The sequence below is a fragment of the Triplophysa rosa genome, linkage group LG1 (assembly GCF_024868665.1).
Source record: "Triplophysa rosa linkage group LG1, Trosa_1v2, whole genome shotgun sequence".
NCBI lineage: Eukaryota > Metazoa > Chordata > Actinopteri > Cypriniformes > Nemacheilidae > Triplophysa > Triplophysa rosa.
The window spans coordinates 39,758,663-39,784,446 of record NC_079890.1 but is presented as its reverse complement, the minus strand read 5'-3'; the positions used below and the strand labels follow the sequence as shown (position 1 = coordinate 39,784,446).

The following is a 25,784-nucleotide window of genomic DNA, read 5'->3' as shown; positions in this document are numbered from 1 at the left end:
TTAGCTATTGCTCCTTTATTTATGGGTAGTAATATAGAAAAGAAGTGGTAAAAACTATTAACACCCAAATGAAAACATGCATTTTTAAGCAACCTTTATTGCTGTCGCGATTCAGAAATGTATCAAACTACCTAAACTATGAAAACATTGCAGGTCCATCCTCATGAAACAGAGCTCATCTCATACTAAGGAACAGTACATAACAAATTAAAAAATAAGACAAAAGCGTTTAATATCGAAAACATTGAAATTGTATATTTGTGCTGTAATCGCAAGTGTTGTCTGAACCAGAGCCGTTGAATATGAGAGTTACGTCACTCCGCCGTGTGGTCACGTGGTTCACGGAGAACTCGGTTCCAAACAAACTAGTGCTTTCAACCTATTTAAATGGATTTTTGCTGGACAGATAACAGCAACTGTATTTGCATACATTTAGCTAAATATTAGCACACTACTACGTGTACACTATGTACTTAAATTTAAAGCAGCATTTTATCTTGGGAGTAATATGAATATAAAATATATGAATATCTTTGCGTTTAATGTAAATACGTTTGGGATACACTGAAGTGAATGGGCTTCACTGCAATGTTTGTATCTATCGGACGCTCCATGACGCAACATACTTCCGCATTCCATTCTTCCTATGGAGGTCAATGTGAGTGTCATAACTCTCATATTCAACGGCTCTGGTTTGAACCAAACAGACTCGATTTCAGCTCCGTTTATAAACCTGGAGTCAGATTGTTAATAGATTTTGTGGATGAGTCTTTATTAATACAGCGAGTCATTGATGCAAATCTACAATACAGACATGTGTTGTATCATTAGACCCGAGTGATCTGTAAGCGCCTCACTGCAGCGAGGACGTGTGGCAGACCTTAAGCTCCTTCACTAAATCACATGGTTTTAAGAATCGGCAATGAACAAACGTTTCTGCATATAATTCAAAAGACTGTCAAATGTTAACTCTCAAAAGCAAAGACATTTGTGAAAGTGTTAGGTGTGTTTCTACTGGGATGTGATTAAAGGAACCATTTGTCATTCATTCAAATTATGTTTCTGTAATCGTCTATCTGAGGAACACAACACTCGTGACGGAGGTTTTCAAATTTTCGTTCTTAAAAACCAATAACGTGACACGGGTTTAAATGAATTGAAGCGAGTGAGTAAATATTGACACGCTTCATTTCTTTCTATGACTGATCATCAAGAGTCGAGCGGCTCTAAAGTAAACGTGTCTGGCAGTAAAAGTCTGATGGGTTTCCTGAGTGATCAGTGGAATCTGATTGGAGGAGGCCGCTGTGGCTCACTGACGTGCATCTGATTACGTCATCAGGAGGCGGTGCACGCGCTGCAGCTGCTGCTGCGATAGGACGAGGCAGTGCGTCTGCTCGTTGCCACGGGAACAGGGAATCATCACCTTGCCGACCAGCACGGCGCCACTTTTCTGTTCTTCTTTGGCCTGAAGGAGAAACACACGAGCGATTATTGAGACGTCAGCGTGAAGCGTTGCAGACACGTCGGGTGAGTTCGTGTTTCAGACCTTGAGGAATGAGGCGGCCGGGAACGTGGCGAAGTCAGACGGCACGCGAGCGCCGGGCTGCTGAGAGACCACGTGCTGTGACACTTCGGCCTGAAAACGAGAAAACATCTTCAAGACACCGCAGCAGACCTGTGTTATTATGGGATGTAATCAGACTGACCTTCAGTTTATCCAGTGTCTCTTTAACAGACTTCAGTCTCGCCGTCTGCTCCAATAACTGAGCGCTTGCACTCGCTGCAGACAGACACGCAGATATAACAGCATGTTAGACACACCGAGAGAGAGAGAGAGAGAGAGAGAGAGAGAGAGAGAGAGACAGACCAGGTGTTTTGCCAGTGATGTCCACTACTTTGACTCCAGCGCTCATCTTCAGCAGCTTGTTCAGCACTAGATCTGTTTTACGGTAAAGTGAACCTGAAAGTGCGTCTGATGTGATTCCCTCTCTCACCGCCGTCACACTGGACACTCGGAGAGGAGGGAGAGACGCCAGCTGATCGCGCATCTTCTCAGCCTGATCACACAGCAACACTCACGTCAGCACCTCCACATGTGTCTCAAAGTACTCCTGAGCATAACTCTTTCAAAAAACACCTTGAGTCTGTAGTTTTCAGTCTTCAGATGTCTGATAGCGAGTCGCTGCACGTCCATCTGTTGTCTGAGGAGAGGAGAATCCACCACCTGAACTACACCTGCAGACACACACAGAGAGAGAGAGAGCGCTCGGGTCAAACTCATACACGACACACCCGATGACAAGCATCTGTGTGTGTGTGTGTGTGTGTGTGTGAACCTGCGGCCGTTCCCGTGACAATAGAGGCGATGCCAGACGCCTGCGGTCCTCGGTAGCCCTCGGCAGCTCGTGATTGGTTGTTGATTCTCTGTTTTAACTCCGCCTTCTCTGATTCCAACTGATCGATATCAGCCTGCAGCGCGTCCATGGTCTCCTCGAACTCTCTGACCAAACACACAGAACACGGTCAGCATCCGAAAACCATTCACACAGTTTCAGATAGAATTGAAATTCATCCCCTCGTGAAGAAACAAACATTTTGTATTTATATAGATTCCTTTAGGATATTCTACCACACAGAGAACTTAAACAACATCACAAAACACACTCACTTCTCTTTCTTTTTGAGCAGAGCGAGAGCGTCGTCTAGTTTGCTCTGGATCTTCTCCACACGTTCATCTGCGTCTTTGGTGGACGTGTCCAGCTTCTTCTCCAACAGACTGAGACGGACGTGGGCCTCGCTCAGCTCCTCTCCCTGTTCCACACAATGATGTCATGATTTATTCTCAATAACAGCACCGCACGTCGACTGCTGCTGATCGCATCACAACACTGAGCTCAAAGAAATCGAAACATGTGCACAACAACAACGACGCTAGTGTTTCATGTCACAGCTGCATCTGTGCGACTGATCTAATGCTTCTGAAGAATGAAAACGCGGTCACCTTGATTCTGAGCGATTTTTTCAGTTCTTTGATGACAGTTTCTCGATCTTCCACTTTATTGCCTAAACCTTCAGCGTCCGTCATCTCAGCTCTCACTGCAGCCGCACAGATCTCCACTGGAGGACGCTGCACACACACACACACACACACACACACACACACACACACACACACGCACGCATGCACGTGCACACACACACACACACGCACGCACGCACGCACGCACGAGTCTTCAGGATATGTGACATGTGATTTGCGTGATGATGATGATGTGAATGCGAGTGTGTACCGCTCGCTGAGGCTTCTCGGCATCATACTCTCCCTCCTGCATGGCGGTGGCCATCTTGTTCATGGTTGCTATGACAGCAGAGCAGGACTGACGGAGACCCTCGTAAGGATTGAGCCCGTGAGAGCCGTACACCTGTCACACGCACACACAATTGACGCTTTATTTACTGACCCGTCAATGTGTGATGCACTTGTGTGTGTGCTGCGTGTGCACCTGCTCCACGGCCTTAAACATGACATCCTCCACTTTAGTTGCGTTCAGGCCCTCGGGTTCAGCCAGAGGCGCGATCATCTGAGCGCCGGCGGCCGCCACCTCCTGCAGGACCGCCACCGCACGCGTCAGCTGCTTCCTGCAGTCCGCCAGCGTCTCGCTCACCTACACAAACACGCACGTGACATCACGTCCTGTACACCAAGCGCTGTAAAGGCATCGTGGCAGCCGCAGTGACGCTTTGTGTTTCTGGTACCTCGGGACTGAAGGTGAGAGCTGCGGGTATTCCAGGTGCGTCGGTTCCGGGCATCCTTCTGCGGATCTTCTTACAGAACTGGCCAATGTCTCCACGGGAAGTGTCCAGGTCCTTCAGCAGCACAGAAAGCTCCGCCCCTTCCTGTCCCGCCTGCAGAAACGCCCGCAGACGCCCAGCCTCCGCCCCCATGCAGTCGAGAGCACTCCGAGTAAACTACAGGTGACAAACAACAGCAGGATTACTCTCTCTCTCTCTCTCTCTCTCTCTCTCTACACGTGTGTGTGTGTGTGTGTGGACCTTGATGTGATCAGACAGTTGTATGGTGCAGTCTTCAGGTTGTTCAGAGAGATGAACGCTGTAGAGTTGCTGCAGAGAACACACAACCGTCAGCTCGTGGCCTCGTGATGTCATTCAGAAGAACGGTTTCTGTCAGAAATAACTTCAGTGTGTGTGCGTGTACCTGGTAGTATTTGATGGCTTTAGTGAGCGCCTCCACTTGAACGGTCTCGTCCAGCTGATCTTTATGAAGCAGATCAATGAGAAAGTCCAGAGAACGCTCGTGAACGCTCATCTCCGAGTACAGCGTCCCCATCCGCTTGTACACCTCCACGTCACACTGACTCAGAGCTCTGACACACAGACATGACGTCATTAACACAGTGTTTGCTCATCTGCGCTGTCTGAAATCATGCGTGTTGGAGTTTGTGTGCACTGATGGTCATAATGAGGTCACAGTGAAGCAGACGTACAGCTGGTACTTGTGCAGCGTGGCCTGCAGCAGACTCAGAGAATAAACCAAACCAGACGCGAAACTCAGCTGCTCTCCGGCCGGCCCGCGGAGTCCAGCGCGCTCTCCTGAAGCTCCGTTCAGATCGAACTTCTCCTCAGCCTGTGTACTGATCAACTCCGCCTGCAACAGCACATCCCATCATCACCGCAGGCTCGTCACATGAAGCGCCACAGGGTGGATGTTTTTCAAATCTACATAACAGAGTGTCTCCAAGTCGTTGACTTTTACTAAAATTGTGTTCTTTACAGTCCCCTGTTGTTAAACGTTGTTTAGATAAAACCAGATTAAAAAGTGGGGCATTTATACCTATAAGTGCCATCGGGTCAAATTTACCATTATATTGAAGAGACCTTTTTGAAGGAGTTTGGTTTACTTATGAGCACTTGAGCTTAAATGAGACTTGGGTGTTTGTAATAGACGTACAGTAGGTTATGATGTCGGCCATGATTTGTTCAGTCTTATCGTGATTTAAGAAAATAAATGCGATTGCTCTCCTCACGAATCATCTGTTTCTTGTTTTTCACTGACGTGTCTCTTAAGTGTTGAGGACTAGTGATGCTGCTCAGTATGAGTGAAATACTCAAGTACTGTTCAAATCAGATACTCGAAGACTTTTACTCAAGTCATTTTGGAATTGGTGACTAGTAACTTGTAATGGAGTAATTTTCACTGCAAGGTGTCTGTACTTTTACTCAAGTATGGTTTCAGGTACTCTTTACACCTCAGGTTATAAGTTGCCCATGCATGTATTAGGCACGTGAAATTTCAAATAAATAAAGAGTCATTCTATGTAAAAGCGAATGCTCACCCAGACCTGTCTGAAACACCTCGTGTAGCCACACCCCCACACATCTACATCAGTTGGTGGTCTGATTTGACTGAGACCGCCCAAATGTAGACGCAAGTAAGGTGGGCGTACCTGTCAGTACAATTGAAGAGGAACCTGATGTTCCAAATATGGTCAGAGGCGTCACATTTCCCTCACACGCTTGCAGTATTCCACCAATCACTACGCACTGGTGAACTGACCAATCACAGCAATATAATATAAAAGATAATTTAGTTAGGAAAAGTCTGTTTAATATGTCTAACAATAGCTACTTGTGTATAGGTTTCCTTTTTAAGTACCAAGTGGAGAGAAAAAACTAAGTGAAATAAGACATAATTAGACAATCCTCAACAAGAAATATATGCATATTGTTTATTTTCAACAAATGAGTGCTGGATTCAGAGTGCACACGTGGCGTTGTCAAGGTAACATTTGGCCAGTCAGTTCCAAAAGCACACAAGAGAAACAGTAATGCCCTACACACTTCTGACAGTTCACGTCAAGGGCTCAGCCGTTGGAAGGGAGTAGGGCATAGGCATGCTCACTTCTGTTTGTAAAAACAATGCCCTATGTATGTCTCTAGACATAACTTTGTGAAGACAGCCACATAAAACAGTGGCATCCTAAGTTTTTTTTGTGCATGGGTAAATTTGACCTGCTGGTGGTTTTCGGAAAACAGCAAACTCTGGCGGTTCTAGTGTTAAACTACAATAAGAGCTTTGTAGCTTTGCCGTGAAGAACAGATTGTACACTCAGCTCTGTTACCTTGCATATGAGTCTGGGGATCAGCAGCAACACAAGGATGCAGTCGTAGTCTCCTCCGTGTCTCAGGAAAGACTCCGGCATGAAGGATGTCAGGAGAGCCACCTGCCGGTTCGCTTGAATGACCTCCATCTTACGAAGCTCCATCTCAATGGCCTACACATGCACACACGCGCACACACACGCGCACACACACGCGCGCGCACACACACACACACACGCGCACACACACACACACACACACACACACGCACACACACACACACGTCTGGTTTATTATCTCCGTGGGGACAGTCCATAGGCGTAATGTTTTTATACTGTACAAACTGTATATTCTATCCCCTATCCCTAACCCTATCCCTAAACCTAAAGATCATAGAACACTTTTTGCATTTTTAGATTTGTAAAAAATATTGTTCTGTACAATTTATTAGCTTTTGTGCACATGAGGACCTCAATTTTGGTCCCCACAGTGACACGAGTCCCCATGTGTTGGTGTGTATTCAGGTTTAGGTCCCCACCGGGATATACAAACATGAACACACACGCGCGCACACAGTTGAGTCGTGTCCTGTGTGAAGTCACATGGCAGGTGAAGACTGAAGAGCAGCTGTACCTTCGCGTAAGCTTTGGTCTCTGCGAACTTGATTTTAAAGTCAAAGAGCTCTGGCGCTGGTTGCTGCTCCACAGTGCTGCTCTGCTGATTGGTCAACTCTCGGTTCACTTCCTGTTAAAGCACAACAGAAAAGAGCTGAAATGTGAATCACGTCACACAATCCAACAAAAACAACTCTCTTCTCGTTCGCGTGCTGAGTTGTGGCGTGTCTCACTGACCTGTAGGTGCGTGGTGAGTTCTCTGTATTTGTTGATGGTTTGCTGATAGTCGGCCACGGTCTCTTGGGCCGCCTCCACTCTCTTCTGAGCTTCTCGGACTCGTGCTCCTGCCAGGTCCAGTTGCTCACGTAGCTCCAACTCCGTCTCGCGGGCATTCTCCTGCAGCTCATCGTTCATCTCATTTATGGCTTCCTGCGACGCATGCCAGAGTTCAAGGGTTACATGACTGTCCAAACCCCAGTGAGCTGCCGCGCCTTTTACCGTCTTCCTCTCTAGTGTTTCTCCTTCTGACGCCATACATTTGACCAATAAAGCTCATTCTGATTCTGAAACGTGTGTCTCACCAGGTCACTGACAGTCTCTCGGAGTTCTCGCACTTTCTCCTCCAGGTCTAGATTTCTCTCCGTCAGCGTCTCGACCATCTCCTCGGCCCCCAGCGCAGCATCCACCTGAAACACACGTGATGTAAAGGAGGTGTCTTTATACATGTCAATCAGAGTTATCCGTCCTAACCAGTCGCTGCGGTTAGAGTCTCTCTCTCTCTCACACACACACCTGCTCTTTCAGCTCATCTATGGTGTCTTCAGCCTGCTTCATCTCCTCCTGCAGTTTCTCTTTCTGTGCTCTCAGTGTCTCCAGCTCAGAGTTCTTCTTCTCCATGTGTTTCTGAAGCTTAACGTGCTCCTGCTTCTCAGATGATGACAGATCTCTCATTCTGAACACACACACAGCACAGCACAGCACAGCGGTGAAGCCGTGAAGATCAAGTCTCATGCTCATTTTTAACCAGCCGCAGGAAACAGGAAGTGACATGTGAGGCTTTTACCTGACCAGAGCTTCTTTCAGCCGGCCGTTCTGCTCCTCCAGCTGTTTAACGTGGTAACTGGAGGCGGCTCCGTCAGACCCTGCAACGACACAGACGGCTCAGCGGGTCACGTGACCGTCAGAGCGGATGTTGGTGCGAGGAGTTCTCGTACCGTTCTCCTCGATCTCGTGCTTGAGGATCTCCAGATCCATGGTGAGCTCCTCCACCTTCTCCTTCAGACTCTCCACCTCCTGCTGGAGCGACTCGCCCTTCTCCTCCGCCATCTCTTTGTCCAGCGTGGCCATCTCGATGGCGTCTGCGGTATCAGCCATCTCCTCCATGTAGCGATCTTTAGCCTCCAGAGCCTCGCGAGCCTCCTGCACGATGACATCAGCGCATGTTTACACCACACGTATGCCTTTTACCAATTACTAACCAATTACAACGAAGCTCTGCAGGCTAACAATATCTCTACCGTTATAATTATTGACCCATAAATACATTGACGTTTGTTTGGTGATTCATTTATCAGACACATTTACACCAATGAAGAGCAGAGGTGCAGTCAAAGCTGTTCCTTCCCACGACACAACGTTCAGACAAGATCTGCTTTAATGATCTGTCAATACATAATCTCATTTATACCATGGGCTGTTTCAATACTAGATTCCCATTGGCTGGTAGGTGTGCATTAAAACCGGTGAATGCAAGGGTAGTTCAGCTTGATCAACGTTTGAAATCAACTGAGGAAAATAACCGTCACTTTCACCCTAAACGTCAATAACAGCTTTATCTTGGAAATGACCATGGTATAAGCGGGATAATCCATGGCTGGCCTCGCATCGGGTGGTTCTTGGCCTCCACGTCTGAATATGACATATGTAAGAAATAACTCTATTTCTTACACGGCTAGCCGTGAGTTATTTCTTACATATGTCATATTTATACTGAAAGTATTCATTAAGGCTGGGTTTTAAGACCATTTTGGCGATTCGATTCTTAATTACAGCATATGGTTTCAATTCGATTCTTAATTATATGGTTTCAATTTNCACACAGTTGAGTCGTGTCCTGTGTGAAGTCACATGGCAGGTGAAGACTGAAGAGCAGCTGTACCTTCGCGTAAGCTTTGGTCTCTGCGAACTTGATTTTAAAGTCAAAGAGCTCTGGCGCTGGTTGCTGCTCCACAGTGCTGCTCTGCTGATTGGTCAACTCTCGGTTCACTTCCTGTTAAAGCACAACAGAAAAGAGCTGAAATGTGAATCACGTCACACAATCCAACAAAAACAACTCTCTTCTCGTTCGCGTGCTGAGTTGTGGCGTGTCTCACTGACCTGTAGGTGCGTGGTGAGTTCTCTGTATTTGTTGATGGTTTGCTGATAGTCGGCCACGGTCTCTTGGGCCGCCTCCACTCTCTTCTGAGCTTCTCGGACTCGTGCTCCTGCCAGGTCCAGTTGCTCGCGTAGCTCCAACTCCGTCTCGCGGGCATTCTCCTGCAGCTCATCGTTCATCTCATTTATGGCTTCCTGCGACGCATGCCAGAGTTCAAGGGTTACATGACTGTCCAAACCCCAGTGAGCTGCCGCGCCTTTTACCGTCTTCCTCTCTAGTGTTTCTCCTTCTGACGCCATACATTTGACCAATAAAGCTCATTCTGATTCTGAAACGTGTGTCTCACCAGGTCACTGACAGTCTCTCGGAGTTCTCGCACTTTCTCCTCCAGGTCTAGATTTCTCTCCGTCAGCGTCTCGACCATCTCCTCGGCCCCCAGCGCAGCATCCACCTGAAACACACGTGATGTAAAGGAGGTGTCTTTATACATGTCAATCAGAGTTATCCGTCCTAACCAGTCGCTGCGGTTAGAGTCTCTCTCTCTCTCACACACACCTGCTCTTTCAGCTCATCTATGGTGTCTTCAGCCTGCTTCATCTCCTCCTGCAGTTTCTCTTTCTGTGCTCTCAGTGTCTCCAGCTCAGAGTTCTTCTTCTCCATGTGTTTCTGAAGCTTAACGTGCTCCTGCTTCTCAGATGACGACAGATCTCTCATTCTGAACACACACACACACAGCACAGCACAGCACAGCACAGCACAGCGGTGAAGCCGTGAAGATCAAGTCTCGTGCTCATTTTTAACCAGCCGCAGGAAACAGGAAGTGACATGTGAGGCTTTTACCTGACCAGAGCTTCTTTCAGCCGGCCGTTCTGCTCCTCCAGCTGTTTAACGTGGTAACTGGAGGCGGCTCCGTCAGACCCTGCAACGACACAGACGGCTCAGCGGGTCACGTGACCGTCAGAGCGGATGTTGGTGCGAGGAGTTCTCGTACCGTTCTCCTCGATCTCGTGCTTGAGGATCTCCAGATCCATGGTGAGCTCCTCCACCTTCTCCTTCAGACTCTCCACCTCCTGCTGGAGCGACTCGCCCTTCTCCTCCGCCATCTCTTTGTCCAGCGTGGCCATCTCGATGGCGTCTGCGGTATCAGCCATCTCCTCCATGTAGCGATCTTTAGCCTCCAGAGCCTCGCGAGCCTCCTGCACGATGACATCAGCGCATGTTTACACCACACGTATGCCTTTTACCAATTACTAACCAATTACAACGAAGCTCTGCAGGCTAACAATATCTCTACCGTTATAATTATTGACCCATAAATACATTGACGTTTGTTTGGTGATTCATTTATCAGACACATTTACACCAATGAAGAGCAGAGGTGCAGTCAAAGCTGTTCCTTCCCACGACACAACGTTCAGACAAGATCTGCTTTAATGATCTGTCAATACATAATCTCATTTATACCATGGGCTGTTTCAATACTAGATTCCCATTGGCTGGTAGGTGTGCATTAAAACCGGTGAATGCAAGGGTAGTTCAGCTTGATCAACGTTTGAAATCAACTGAGGAAAATAACCGTCACTTTCACCCTAAACGTCAATAACAGCTTTATCTTGGAAATGACCATGGTATAAGCGGGATAATCCATGGCTGGCCTCGCATCGGGTGGTTCTTGGCCTCCACGTCTGAATATGACATATGTAAGAAATAACTCTATTTCTTACACGGCTAGCCGTGAGTTATTTCTTACATATGTCATATTTATACTGAAAGTATTCATTAAGGCTGGGTTTTAAGACCATTTTGGCGATTCGATTCTTAATTACAGCATATGGTTTCAATTCGATTCTTAATTATATGGTTTCAATTTGATTCAATTCGATTCTTATTTATATGGTTTCAATTCGATTCTTAATTATATGGTTTCAATTTGATTCTTAATTATATGGTTTCAATTCGATTCTTAATTATATGGTTTCAATTTGATTCAATTCGATTCTTATTTATATGGTTTCAATTCGATTCTTAATTATATGGTTTCAATTTGATTCAATTCGATTCTTATTTATATGGTTTCAATTCGATTCTTATTTATATGGTTTCAATTCGATTCTTATTTATATGGTTTCAATTCGATTCTTATTTATATGGTTTCAATTCGATTCTTATTTATATGGTTTCAATTTGATTCTTATTTATATGGTTTCAATTTGATTCTTATTTATATAGTTTCAATTTGTTTCAATTCGATTCTTATTTATATGGTTTCAATTCGATTCTTATTTATATGGTTTCAAATCGAATCAATTCGATTCTTATTTATATGGTTTCAATCTGAATCTTATTGATATGGTTTAAAATCAAATCAATTCGATTCTTATTTATATGGTTTCAATTCGATTCTTATTTATATGGTTTCAATTCAATTCTTAATTATATGGTTTCAATTTGATTCTTATTTATATGGTTTCAATTTGATTCATATTTATATGGTTTCAATTTGATTCTTATTTATATGGTTTCAAATCGAATCAATTCGATTCTTAATTATATGGTTTCAAATCAAATCAAATCAATTCTTATTTATATGGTTTCAATTTGATTCTTATTTATATGGTTTCAATTTGATTCTTATTTATATGGTTTCAATTCGATTAGTTATCAGTATTTCATTTAAAATATTAGTTTTGCAGACATGGAATCCTTATTTAAATATATAGGCTGGTAACTGAAACAGCCCTACTCAGCTCAATTAATGAAATACACATTCAACGTTAATAGCAGAGCCCACACAACTTTGCATAAACAAATATTACTGTAAAAAGTAAAAACATTGTAAATGCAACATTAAAATCATGAACAACTTGAAACATGTTTAAGAATTAAAAGTATAATGAAATAAATAATGGCGCCATCCTCTGGACGAGAGGTGAAATACAGATCATATTCTCTGAGGCACCTGCAGAAAGAATCGATTCGGGGATTCCTTTCTTTAAATTGAAGATTGATTAAAACCAAAGAATCCATTTTTTTACCCAGCCCTAGTATTCGTATGTATGTAGGTCTAGACGACGCAGCAGCCAGATGAGCTTTTAGCTGTTGTTCTCAGGGAAGAACGGACCTCAGAAAGTCACGACTGACCAATCAGAATCAAGTATTCCTGAGCGCCGTGTGATAGGTGTTGTTACACTAGCGGTTTCTGTACCTTCTTGGCCTCTTTGAGTTGCTTCTGCAGGTCGTTCTGTTGCTCCTGCATCTTGATCTTCCACTCCTGCAGCTGCTCCATCTGAATCTTGTGTTTCTCCATCTCCTTCAGCTTGACTTTATCTTCTGACCGCTTCATCCGCAGAGTCTCCAACTTCTCCTCCAGATCCTTCACCTGAGCTCGAAGAGACTCCTCCTCCTGCACACAGACACATTCATCTGTCTTCTCAACGACGGCGTACCAGTTTTATAAATAGCAAATCAGCTAAATAAAATGAACATGAAACAAATTGATATTAAATACAGTAAAGGAGAAAACTGTGTAAATGTCTACCAGTGACGATGACTATAAAAGTAAACAAAAACATTTTCAGCTGATAAAACATTGACGGCCAATCAAAACCCATTTCCTGCTGAAAGGGCACAAGCATTTAAATGTGAAACTGCAGCACATGAGGTGAGAATAAATATAGCGCTGATATAAAAAACTTTCTTGGTGTAACGGGGTCAAAGGTCACTCACTTTGCTCGTGGTTGTGGGTGGGGGGGCACTGGGGGTTCCGCTGGGCTGTGGTACGACAGGAGCTCCCAGTGCCGTCTGCGATGAGGAAGCGGACTGCTTTTCCACCAACACAGATTCTGAGAAGCCGGAACCGACAGATGGACGTCCGGCCTGCACACACAAGAGGATTGTGAACCGATGATGGAACCACATCAGCCGTCACACGGCGTGACCCTTGACCTCTCTAGATCCCCGAAAAGACACTCTGATGAGTTCTGTGCAGCTATTCTGATCTGGGATCAGGTCATGACTGTCTCCCGTTCACCTCCTGTAATTGGATTTCACCTGTGATGTCACCCGAATCAAGCGTATAGCTCTATAGTTCTGGCAGGTCACGTGACTCCAGCTCGCATCAGCTGATCCTCCTCTACCTATAGGAATATGAAGCAATAACAGCATCCGTTTGAAAATTCCTTCAGCTAACAGCAGCTTAGAGTTTTGCCCAGAACAGAGCCATACCGCCAATCTAAACTGTACTCTAATTGTCAATTATTTTTGACCTTAGTGAACCTGACAGAACTGTACTGTGTGTGTGTGAGTGAAAGTTTGGAGCGACACCGTCACGGCCCCCATGGATTAAAGTGAAAAAAATCTTCAGACTGATTTTTTTTCAGGCCAAGTCATATTCCTTTAACCGACACTTTAGTCGAAACCAATAGCGTTTTAAAGGGAGATGTTTTGAACCACTTTACGTAGTATTGCCAGTTTGCGTATTTTTAATCTATGAAAAAGTTATTCTTGCCTAGACAAATAATCAACCATCTATAACTTTTCAGTGCATTTTTGAATTTATCTTATGAGACCAAACAATGTTTTCTGAAACTCTTAATAATTAATAGAAAAAAAGAACAAAATAAAAGCACCACTTAAGACCAAACATTTTGTTTGTATTTGTCTCCAAATACACTTTTGGAGTGCTTTTCACTTTTTCTGCCTTCAGAAACCATATTCCTGAAGCTTGGCTACACCTGACACCCGTTTCAGTGTTTGACTAGCTACAGTGACTAGTTACAGTGTTTGACTAGCTACAGTGACTAGTTACAGTGTTTGACTAGCTTTCCCAAGGTGACCGTTAAGAAGGAGCCTATCACTTTAACATTTCCATGGCGACGCGGCTCTGCTTATCACGTGACACACCGCAGAGCCACAGCAGCTGTATGACTGATGCATTGCTTTTACATCATTTTTCTTTTTTCCTCAAAAAAATTCACAAACTGTTAACTATGTGATGAAATATCTGAATATCTATGATTATTATGTTTTTTACGAGTGAAACACACGTGGACGGCTCAGCAGTGAGTGCGTGTTTAGATGTGCGCTGCTTTTGATGACAAACAATTGAAGAAATATGATGACGGATACGCGACCAGAAGGAACGAAAACGAATGATTAGTGTTTTAGCAGCTGATTAAGGTGACTACACACTGAGCACGAGAATTTGGAAGGTCAGATTGGGCACAATGCATTGTGGGATACAGTATCTCATGTTTTTGGCGTATGTAGTAAATCAGGCTACATTCAGCAAAAATATCACAAGTAACGTGGCGTAACTCCATTTCAAACACCAAACATTCCCAGAATGCTGTGCTTTGCTGCAAAGTGTGTTAAGGCTCACCTTGGTACTACGACGCACAGCAGTCTGAGGGACGGACGGGCGGAGGGAGGAGAGGCAAGCATAAAAAACACACACAACGCAAAACAGGAAAGGGAAGAAACCAGACAAAGGAGACCACACATCAGAGGAGATATATCAGGAGAAACTAAGAGAACGTTCAGGTGAGAAAGATGGAGTGTTATGCACTTGAGCATCTGCAGAATCACAACTCTAATTTAAAACATCCTTCATAAAACAATCACAAAAGAAACTGATGAGAGAACAGTGCCAGGGTGATATCATTGTGAGTCTTTCTTAACTTGTTTAAACATTTATCTTCAGCCACTTCATCTGAAGAAGAGATTGGTTTACGTTCTGTCTCAGCACGCGCCGTGTTACACTGACGGCATGAACCAATCAGCATCTTTTCTGACTGCAGTGACACAGGCAACATCCAATGAGAAGACACCGCGTGGTCGTGCAAACGTGCTGTATGAGTATTTCAGTGAGATGTTGTCATGCCACACCATTCCATTCAAACCAAATTCACACCAACGATGGACAACCCAAAAGTATGAAAAGAAACACGAGTTGTCTGATGAGTGAACTTCTCAGATAATAAAGAGTGACGTGTGGGACTCATGAACTGAAGTTCTACCTTCTTGGCTGCTGGAGTCTGTTCGTGACGTTAGCAAAGAGTCAACACACACACACACACACACATAAGAAACAACACAGTTGAATACGCAAACACTGTGATGATTTATCAATGATATCTTTCTATTGGCCCCAAGAATCATGTGACATTGTCGGCTCCTCCCACATTTGCGTTCACGGGACATTTAAAGTGAACGTGTTTGGCCACAACAGGTTTCTATGCCAAGATAAAGATGACATGCAACTACATACCGAAAACATACAGAGTCAAAAAATAAACACATTCCTTCCCTAAAGGTTTCTGTCAAAATAAGTTCATCTGGAAGGTAAAACGAAGGTATTATTGGTCTAATAAACAGATTCCGTGTAAAAGACTGGACATCAGACGTGTTGACTGACTTGAGCGCGAGTGAGAAATGAAGAAAGAGTGGATAGTCATCATACCTGCTTCACTGCTCTCCCTGTCTCCTGGATCTCTGAAATAAGAAAAAAACTGTGTCATGTTTCTGTGATGACTGAAGCAGACGTGGATATGAGGGTGTAAACCTCTCTTACCTTTCTTAGGCAGTTTGGACAAACCGGAGTCAGGTGTTTCTGGAGACGTGGTGGAGCTGCCTCCATCATCCATGAGCTGAATCTGAAGACGGAAGAACCAGATGAAGAGATTCATGAGCCGGTCTGCGGATGATCTCACCGATGGGCTAATAATAACTGATTGACTGAATCACGGGTCACACCGAAACTCACATTTGGGTCCATTGTATGAAATGTATTATACCATGGTCTGTTTGAATACTGGATTCTGATTGGCTGCAAGGTGTGCATTAAAACCCTTTAACGCACGGGTAGCTCTCCAGTCAGTTTGATTACATTTGAAACGAACTAACAAAATAACTTTTTGGAGAATAAAATGTTCACCTGTTTGATCCGAACATCAATAACAGCTTAAACTTGGCCGTGGTATAAGCGGGATAATCCACAGTTAGCCGTGCGTTAAAGGATTAAAGGATCGCTTCGCGTCAGGTGCTTCTTGGCCTCCACGTCGTGCATTAAAATCCTTTAACGCAAGGCTAACTGTGGATTATCCATTACATAATACTTTAAGAATCCTTTCATTTTCAAAAAAAGAGCAGTAAAAAAACATTCAGACAGTGAATAAAGAACTGTTTCTTTATTAATATGTAAACACGCTCAGTGCTGGTCCTCACCTGAGACTGTCTGACAAATATCCCATGATTCTCCTCGCAGGTGAAGTAGCGTTTTCCCTGAACCGTTCCATCGTTCTTTCCTTTAGGCTCATCCAGAATGACGCCCACCCATTTCCCCGAGGCAAAGAGAGTGGCGCCGATGTATGCCACCGTCCCACGCTGACCCTTACCGATGACCTCCACCAGAGAGCCCACCTTCACCGGCTTCCCCCCGCCGTCAGAACTCATCCTGCTGATCACACTGCTCGACCACTGACAACACACACAAATCAAATACAAGTTTTACTAAAGCTGCAGTATATACTGACATGATCAAAATAAAGCGAAGTTGTATAAAGCAACAGTTTGCAATAACGGAATGTTTTTAATGCGTCAAAAAGTGATGCATAGTCAAAGTTAGTCGCAGCATCAGACGTCACGCCCACGGACCGTTGGCTAATGTCACTTTTCTGGAAACACTTCAGCACGTTCCAAGTCGTCATCTGATTGGTTGAATATTACAGGATTTCCAGGAGACGTGCGTGTCGCATTCTTTAATGGTCCGCCTGGATAAAACACAAAAGCCGTCTGATCTAAGAAGTAAGCTGTCGTGTTTACAACGGTTGCTACAAGAATTCATCACGATCGACTAAACGCTTCATTCTTAAAAGTATGCCAGGTTCACGGCAAAACTTATAATCATTGTTGTTGCTGTTAACTTTTGACACATTGGTGAATGTACACCGGTCTGCATTTACACCGCGTCCTAACCAAACGCGACGCTGCGACACGCGATAAAAGGTCTCTTTCCATGTTAACCCGAGGTTTTGTCCTAACCAGCCGTGACAGCGCTGCGCAACGAGCAAATGTCTGCGACGTCGCAGCTGACAGCTCCGCCCACACAACGTCTCATTCGATGAAGTTCTGCACCTCATGAATATTAATCGCCAAACATGGATGATGACAGGCTTATACGTTTGATTACATACGTTTAGATTCTGAAATGATAGCATAGCGTCCGGTGAGGCATCACTGAAGTCATAGAGAACAGGACGCATCTCTCTGTGTGCACTCTTCAGCTGCAGCGTGCGAGGGTGCGTGGACAGAGAAAAACTGTTCTGATTGGCTGTGTTTTGTGATTGATTGTCGCGTCCCGCCCCTTTTTCGCGTTCGGTATGGACAAACAAATTGCTTATCGCAGGAATCTCATCGCTCCGTTTGGTTAGGATGCGGTGTTAGACGCCTCTAAACATGACGCGGCACAAAACAAACGTGATTGGTTTGCTTTACAGGTCAGTCATATGGCTCTTTGGCCAGAATCCAGTAAGAAGGTACGCGAGAATAATGCTCCCTTCACGATAACGTGAACCGGAAGTAATGTTATGGATTTTGTACTATACCACATGACAGTAGTAAAATGAAGGTGCTGTACAGTTTTTTACATCATTCATTTATTCACTCACTCAGGTCACTTAAGCTGCTATAAAGGTACTTGAGATGCAAACATCTTGATGTGTTATAGTGGCAAAGTTAGCGATGCATTTACTTCGAACACAACCTGTGCAAACTCAACTCAACTTTATTTATATAGCGCTTTTTACAATTTTCATTGTTACAAAGCAGCTGTACATGAGACATATTGACTATAAGCAAAATAATTAAAGTTGTACCTGCAAAAACAAGAAAAAGTTGAAAACACAGAAGACAGACATACCCACATACAAAACACTCCACACACACAATATGCACACGTACTAACACACATAGACATAGAGACACACACACACACACACACACACACACACACACACACACACACACACACACGCCAGTGAGAGCACACATTTAAGATAAAGGAGAGAGAAGCACAGGTCAAATATAACAGATAATAAATTCCTATATGCAATATTAATTAAGTAAAACTTTAAGATTCTAAAGCAGCCCCCCCGGTCAGGCAGATAGTGCAAAAACAGTATGCAAACGGTGGCGAGGAACCCAAAACTCTAATCGAGAAAAAAAACCTCAGGAGAACCCAGGCCCAACCAGGGGATTCCAGTTCCCCTCTGGCAAAAGCTGCTGCCTCTGCACAAGCTCCAGAGAGCTTGCACAACAAGGCTAAATAAAATAAATAAATTTACTAATAAGGTAAATTATAGTTTAAGATTATCATTAATAATCTAATAGCATTTGAAATTTTGTGGTGAAGACATGTCAAGTGACCGCGTCCTTCTTTATCCAGCTCTATCATCTCAGCTCTTGTCAGGTCGCCGCTTCCCATTCTAATACATTAGACAAGAATGGGGTAGGGGTTCCTCGGAGGATGGTTGAGACTGATATGAAGTGAGGGTGCCTGCTGGAGTGATGAGAAGTTGGAATCCGTGAGCGGCTGGGAGTAGTGCACGTAGAGGTTGTAAATATGGGGATTTCGGAAACCATCTAAAATGAACATGGCTTTGTGGGTGTCCCTGGGGTTAAGACTGATACTGGAAGGAGGCGACTGAAGGAGGGAGCCAGCTGTAATAGTGGAGGCTCCTGCTGGGGTGAACGCTGCTGTGATGCTTGCTTCCGTAGAAAGTCGTAGGCGGCAGAACACGAGACGGAAGCACTGGCCTCTGCGGAGGTGATCGCTGCGGCGACACTGGCTTCAGCGCTTGTGATGAAAGCACTGGCCTCTGCGGAGGAGGTCACTACGGTGATGCTGGCTTCTGCGCTTTCGATGGAAGCACGGGCCTCTGCGGAGGCGATCGCTGCGGCAACACTGGCTTCAGCGCTTGTGATGGAAGCACGGGCCTCTGCGGAGGCGATCGCTGCGGCGACGCTGGCTTCTGCGCTTTAGATGGAAGAACTGGCCTCTGCGGAGGCGGTCACTATGGTGATGCTGGCTTCTGCGCTTTTGATGGAAGCACGGGCCTCTGCGGAGCGATCGCTGCGGTGACACTGGCTTCGACGCTTGAGATGGAAGCTCGGGCTTCTAAGGATGCTTCTTGTCGCGGCGCTTGCTTCCATGCTTGAAATGGAAAAGCTGGCCACTTGGGATGGAATTGCTGACCTCTGGTGTGGCGGTCGCTGCGGCTATGCTAGCTTTACAAGCTTGGGATGGAAGTGCTGGCCTCTGCTGAGGTGGTCGCTGAGGCTATGCTGGTTTCTACATTTGAGAAGAAGTGCTGGCCTCTGCGGATGTGGCTTTTTTGAAGATGCTGATTGCTGTGGTTGCGATGGAAGCGCGGGCCTCTGCCGAGGCGGTCGCTGCTGGCTTCTGCTGTAGAGTCTGCTGCGGCAGAGCCCGAGACGTGGGCGCTGGCCCCTGAGGGCTCTGCGGATGTGTCTGAAGCGACGGGTCTTGAATGAAATCCCTGGTGATTGCTGAGGCGGTTGCTGTGGTGGTGAGGTCTTCCGCTAGGGAGATCCTTCACCTGCCCGTGCAGGTGAAGGATGGATTCTTTAGATGATTCGGGAAATGAAGGTTCAATGGGCTTCCCTGATGATGGAGCGATCTGACCTGATCACCAGCTTCTGATGTCCAGCGCCCTAGTGCTTTGATTTGAGACTGCGAAAGGCCTTTTTGGGCGGCTGTGGTTGCTGCGCCTATGCGGAAGGAGTGGCCGGAAAAGTGGTCTGCGGGGATGCCGGACAGGAGCAGAACGGTTTTGAGGTGCTTTTGGAACCAGAAGCGTGTAGCTGGGCGGTTGGATTCGTCGACGAAGAGAGGATCCAATGTGGTTTTGGTATGGGATTTCCTGAAGTGAAGGTAGGCTAGGAGGGTCTGATAAGGTTGAATTGGTGACTGGAGGTTGAATATGTAGATGAAATGTCCTCTCCTGGTTTGGACAGTCTTGCTTTGTTTAATGGAGAATGACATCGTCTCTGAATCGAGTACTGATAGGTCTGATACCGCTGGATGGATTAGGGGGTTAAAGATGGATGTGGTAGAAATTTCTTAGAAAGCCAAAGAATGCTAGGATAAACATGGTGTCGAGTGTGCAATCGACGTGCTTGGAGTGATATCCTTTACGGAGGGTAGAAATGCATCTGGTCAGTATATCCAGGGTTATAGGTTGCCTGGCGTCTGGGCGAGCGGGCTGGGTTCTTTGAATGCCCTTGATGAGCATAGATGTTTGGGAGCTGGCTATGGCTGCAGATGGAGAGTTGAATATGAGTTTGTGGAAGAACTGGACTCCACTCATGTAACCTTTAATTTAGCTGGCTTGGAGGTTTTTTGAAGAGTTTAGGAAGGAGATGTAGGAGGTGATGGTGAGGACAGAAAAATCGTGAAAGGGAATGTTGAACGCCTGGTGAAAAGACTTGAAGCTCGCTGAAATCCTGCTGTGCCGGCCTTCCAGCGGGAGGCCATGACGAGCCGCGGAGGTGGATTGCCTGGGCCGGGAATAAGAAGAACCACGAGCCGTGCCCGGCTTGTCAGTGGTCTTTTGTGGAGCGGACTTCGGTGAGGCGGTATCCGCCAGGGAAGAGGCGTAGAGGCAGTAAAGCTCCGCCTTGGTCATCCGCCTGTGGAATTGGACGTCCGCGTTGGACAGAGCCAGTCGTAGGCCCTGGACAGTCCATTTCTGGATGGCGGGGATCGTGTTGTGAGTAGAGGTGTACGAAGAAGCCGGAGGAGGTGGACGTCTCTTTGGGCCAGGTGATGAAGTGCCACCTCTGGATTTAGCCTTTTGAGGTGCAGAATGGCAAAGCTGGCGGCCCCGTGATGAAGCCAGGGAATCGATTAATGATTCCGATTCTGAGCTGGAATGATGGGACACGCTCGGCGGCGCTGGAAGATTGCGGTTGGCAGATAAGTCATCGATGACGGGGGTCTCGGACATAGCGTCGAACTAAACGTTGATGCTTAATCTTAAGAGATAGAGCAGGTAAGATGGTTTCCCTATTTATTAGCGAGCTCGCTAGCAGGGTTTTTCATGCATAGAGAAATTTGAGGTGGCCGCCTCCATCAAATGTCGTGCCGCCTCAGCCAAAATTATGTTGCGAGTCTTCACAAAAAATGCTGCGTGCATTTAACAGACTGTCATTCGTAACTGCAGTTGCGGCATTACGCCACAGTGTTTCGTTATCAGCACACTGAGGCGCTAAAAAGAGATGCAGAACAAGAGCCAGCCTGTGTTTCACAGCTGTTTGTTTTGCATCCAAGTACGTTTAATTTCTTGAATTTTCTTAAATTAACATGACGTACATCATTGTAATGTCTTTAGCTGTCCAGTTGGATCGTTGAATCAGCGTATACTGTACACAACGAGTTCTCCAGTATGAACGCACATTGCGTTTAGAACGACACGCAAACGAATGACTCATTTGAACCGATTCATTTAAACTATTGAACTTTTCAGTCACTAGCGAATGTAAGAGATCCTTGAATCATTTAAAGTGAACCACAGAGAATGAAAGATGTGAATGAGCTTTGATCATTTAGTAAGACTGGTTAATTCAGTTGGCTATTGTGGGCTGAAAAGTTAGTTGAAAATGATAAAAATGCTTTATTTGATTAAAAAAATACATTTCTGTTTGGTTGAATAAAAGTAATGTTTTATATAACTTAATACTTGTCATTTTTATCTAATTTTGTTAGAACTTTTAATGTCAAACTCAAAGTCACTTTGGTTAAGCCACTTAAAGGTACGGTAGGCCTAAGTGTGTGTGTGTACAAGATCAGGATGGCACCACCTCCGACTCATTTTGAGCCAGGAAAAACCCTGGCTAGGGCTGATTGTGTATGTGCGGTGATTGCTGATTATAGACCAGCCGGCTGATTATATGCTCCGGCTCCTCCTGAACTTTGTTAATTAACATCATATAATCACAGACAACATAAACCCAGAAGAGACCACAACACTCCAGTTTGATGCTGCCGCTGCTGGAAAAGCATTCAGCTTTCTGGAGAAACACGAATTGGAAAAATACATCTCCATGATACGGGTGTGTGAGTTTGAATTGAATAAAGATGAAAAATATGACAACCTTAACCTATGTAGAACGTGGCAAAATCCAATAATGTTATACTGACGTATATTTACGGTGTCTACAAACGAAGGAGGATTCATCTGATTTAAACCTCAATATTCTTTAGCTGTCTATGGAGTGATTCTGCGGACTAAATTAAAAAGGAATTGCAAACTGCATTTGCAAATGCGTTTTCTATTCGTTCGTGTCAAAATTGTGACATAATTCAAACGCAAACCGTTTTCATTTGCATTTACGCGAACGTACAATGTCTGCCAAATTTCACGGGGCGTTGAATAAGCCCACCCCCGCTGTTGATTGACAGGTTTCTGTACAAGTCAGAGGAAACGCAAATGCAAAGGGATTTGCGATTTCATTTGAGTTTTGGCAGGCTTAATACAAGACGCCAGAGGAAGTGAAATGACATATGGGGAATTGCTATTACGATTTAAATATGGCAGGGTCGTAACTCGTAAAACAAAGGTAATTCATTTGCAAATAGACTTTGCTTTTCCTTTTGAAATTTGGCAGACATTGTACGTTAGCGTAAATGCAAATGAAAACGGTTTGCATTTGTGTTTGAATTATGTCACAATTTTGACAAGAACAAATAGAAAATGAATTTGCAAATGCAGTTTGCAATACCTTTTTAATTTAGTCCACAAAATCATTCCATAGCTGTCACTTTGAAATGAGTTGTTAAATTAGGAAAACCTTTAAAAGCCATCACATGTGTATTAAGCACGAACACAGTTAAATGTATATACACTCGCCCAAGGAGTGCAAGAGTTTCCCCGTGACATGGACAAATTCCTTTAGATTATTCTGGATTTTCAGAAACAAAACCTTTCTCATCTGCTGTGAGGGCAACTGTATTTACTTCTGCAGAATTTATGACGTCCTGAAGCACATGATGAGGCCGAAGCAGTCTTTTCAAACAGCCTGTCTCTCATAATAGCGTCCATCCTCTACACCGCTTATTTCTACTGAGGTCGAGGAGAGGAATGGAGTTTAAGCCAAAGAAACACAGGAATGTCCATCACTGAATGTCTGACACAAAGTCAATTCATCAAAAATGTGATAACTTAAAATCAAATAAAAAACATTCATTTTTTGGAATCTTTCAGGAAAAGGCGTCATTATTACAATTTTAAAGTGTAAAAACAAATCTGACAAACGGTCGCAATATATATTATGCAGCCAGGCAGCCATACTACAAGTCTACAAAATAAATAAAAAATAATCAATACAAATATTTTTAGTTAAACCGATGAGCCATTTTTGACATCAAAGTCTCCCAGCCTGTTTGCATAAATCTACATTTGTGTGTGAAAAACTATTTGGAGGCCCAAAAATGTTGCCTATATTGTCAGATGATTGAAATAAATGAAATACAGTAACATGACAAAGCCAAATAATTTACTACCGATTTGCTGCACCTTAAATACACTTTAAATAAACGCTTCAATTATAACAACAGAAAAAAAACATCCATGTAACGTTAAGTTAAACATAAACATCGACACATGTAACAAAAACAAACAAAAAGCCCGACGGATAATATATCCATCAAATAACATTCAGTGCGTTATATAAAGAATCGGCGGTTGAATGTAAGGCATATTTAGTCAATTCTGAATCGGTATTTACTATTTAGCATTAGCTGTATGCTAACAGATTGCTGATAATAAAGCGTCGCTGAGATGAAAGACTTAAGTAACGTTAGACACGTCAGCAGCAGTCTTCAGTGGAAACACATGAAGAAGTGTGATTATACGACTCCATTTGATGTTTATTCACGTATCTATATTTATGGACGTAATATCAGGCAATCGCTCGAAGGCGTTTCCTCGGCAACGGCTACTAGTCACAGTTGCCAGGGAGACTGGCGATATAATCGCGCACTTACCTGAAGACTTTGTTGAACTGTGTCACTGACAGCTGCTGCACGCGAGGTGACGCGCCGATGTTTGTGTTTTGAGATGAAAATCGACCGTTTGCGATGACCGCGGGGAAAACGCGCGTCGCTGACCTGACGCGGAGGAAATTTTCACCCTCGTCGTCACTCCTTGCTACTTCCGGGTCGGACCACGTGATCAAGTGACAACCGCAGCGAAGAACGTGACAAACATAGCCCCGGTTTCACAGACAAGGCTTAAAACTAGTCCCAGACTAAAATTAATTTTGAGCGGTCTCAACTGAAAATAACTTGCCCTTGACATATCTTAAAATATTCCAGTGTCATTGTTTTGTCTCAAGATGCACATCAGTAATGTTTTTTTTTCGAAGGCATTTTAATAAAAGCGATTTAAATAACCTAAATTAACTAAGGCATAGTCCTGGTTTAGGCTAAGCATTGTCTATGAAACCAGGCCATAGTGTGTTTATTGAATCAACATTTAATCACAAACAAAATTAAGAAAGTTAACTTATTCATAGAATCTACCCCCACAAAACATGTCCTTATGAATTTAAAGAAGACATAGATGCCAATTGCACTTTTCAAGAATCAAAGAATTGTCCGTACTAGCAATTGTATTTATGCGATTAATTTGATCCTTTTGTTAGCAAAGTTTCATATACACAGATGTACATTACCTGGAAGAAAACCCTGTTTTATTTCCTTTAAAAAAGAAATGGAACTTTATGTTGATTTAATTCGATTTTCTTTGAAACAAAAGGCACTGAAAACTTAAAAACTTTGAACTCCCCCTAGTGTTTTGTTTATGTCTATGTTTTGAAACTATATTACTGTCGATAAAAAGTATGTTTATTGAATTAAATGCACAGATGAATCGCATTGAATAACGGGTCCTGCAAAACATTTATTAACCACTACATAAATATGCTTCAGGCATTGTCAGTAGAGATGTCCGATTCATGTTCTGCCCTCTGCTGGTCAGCGTGGTCAGTCTGCCATACTTTTCCAGAAGGGGTCAAATCTTTGCTTGACAGGGACAGCTGCCACTCGACCTGCCACTCCTGCCTCTCTACTTTCATGAAATCCACATACTGTACAATCAGCAACACAGGAAGGCAGAGGGGGAGAGAGAGACAATAATCAAGCAAAATGTGTCAAGAGTTTTATTAATCCTTTTTGCCTTTTATTTTGTCTCAATATACAGTAATGCATTTATTTGTTTGTAAATATGACATTAGGTTTATTGTTTGCCCATTGCTGTTTGTGTGTATGGTATTTATATGCAATGATGAGTAAATTTGACCCTTTGAGTCTTTTTTATCTTAAATATTTACACCACTAATACTTGACTGAGAAAGGCCATTGCGAATAGCATCACATATTATGTCATCTCATTAACTGTTACGGGAATCTTATTGTTAAATTTTCAAATGTTCTAGGGCTAGTTCAGGCAAATTGATTCCGAAATGGTGAGTCCATTAAAACCCATAGAGTCGTTTTCCACAGTTTATTCATCATGTTTGGTCAGACTTAACATTTCTCCAGTCACGGTAGTGATTGTTGGTTTCTAACAAAGCATAAACAAAGTAGAGACAATAAT

At 44.1% G+C, this 25,784-nt stretch overlaps 1 protein-coding gene across 1 annotated transcript; it reads right to left on the bottom strand.

Moving 5' to 3' along the window:
- Positions 1-103: 103 nt before the first annotated feature.
- On the bottom strand, positions 104-24,344 carry dctn1a (dynactin 1a). Its single transcript, XM_057339829.1, has 29 exons — positions 24,173-24,344; positions 16,333-16,584; positions 15,680-15,761; positions 15,569-15,600; positions 15,126-15,143; positions 14,489-14,512; positions 12,835-12,984; positions 12,314-12,511; positions 10,100-10,304; positions 9,949-10,027; positions 9,664-9,823; positions 9,455-9,559; positions 9,111-9,302; positions 8,893-9,003; positions 6,141-6,293; positions 4,506-4,666; positions 4,217-4,385; positions 4,054-4,122; positions 3,757-3,969; positions 3,504-3,665; positions 3,291-3,422; positions 3,002-3,127; positions 2,669-2,811; positions 2,337-2,500; positions 2,138-2,235; positions 1,868-2,057; positions 1,707-1,780; positions 1,547-1,636; positions 104-1,465 (listed from the first exon to the last, which is right to left on the bottom strand). Exons 2-29 carry the CDS (start codon positions 16,558-16,560, stop codon positions 1,328-1,330), a joined length of 3,666 nt encoding a protein of 1,221 aa, XP_057195812.1. The 5' UTR covers positions 16,561-16,584; positions 24,173-24,344; the 3' UTR covers positions 104-1,327.
- Positions 24,345-25,784: the final 1,440 nt, after the last annotated feature.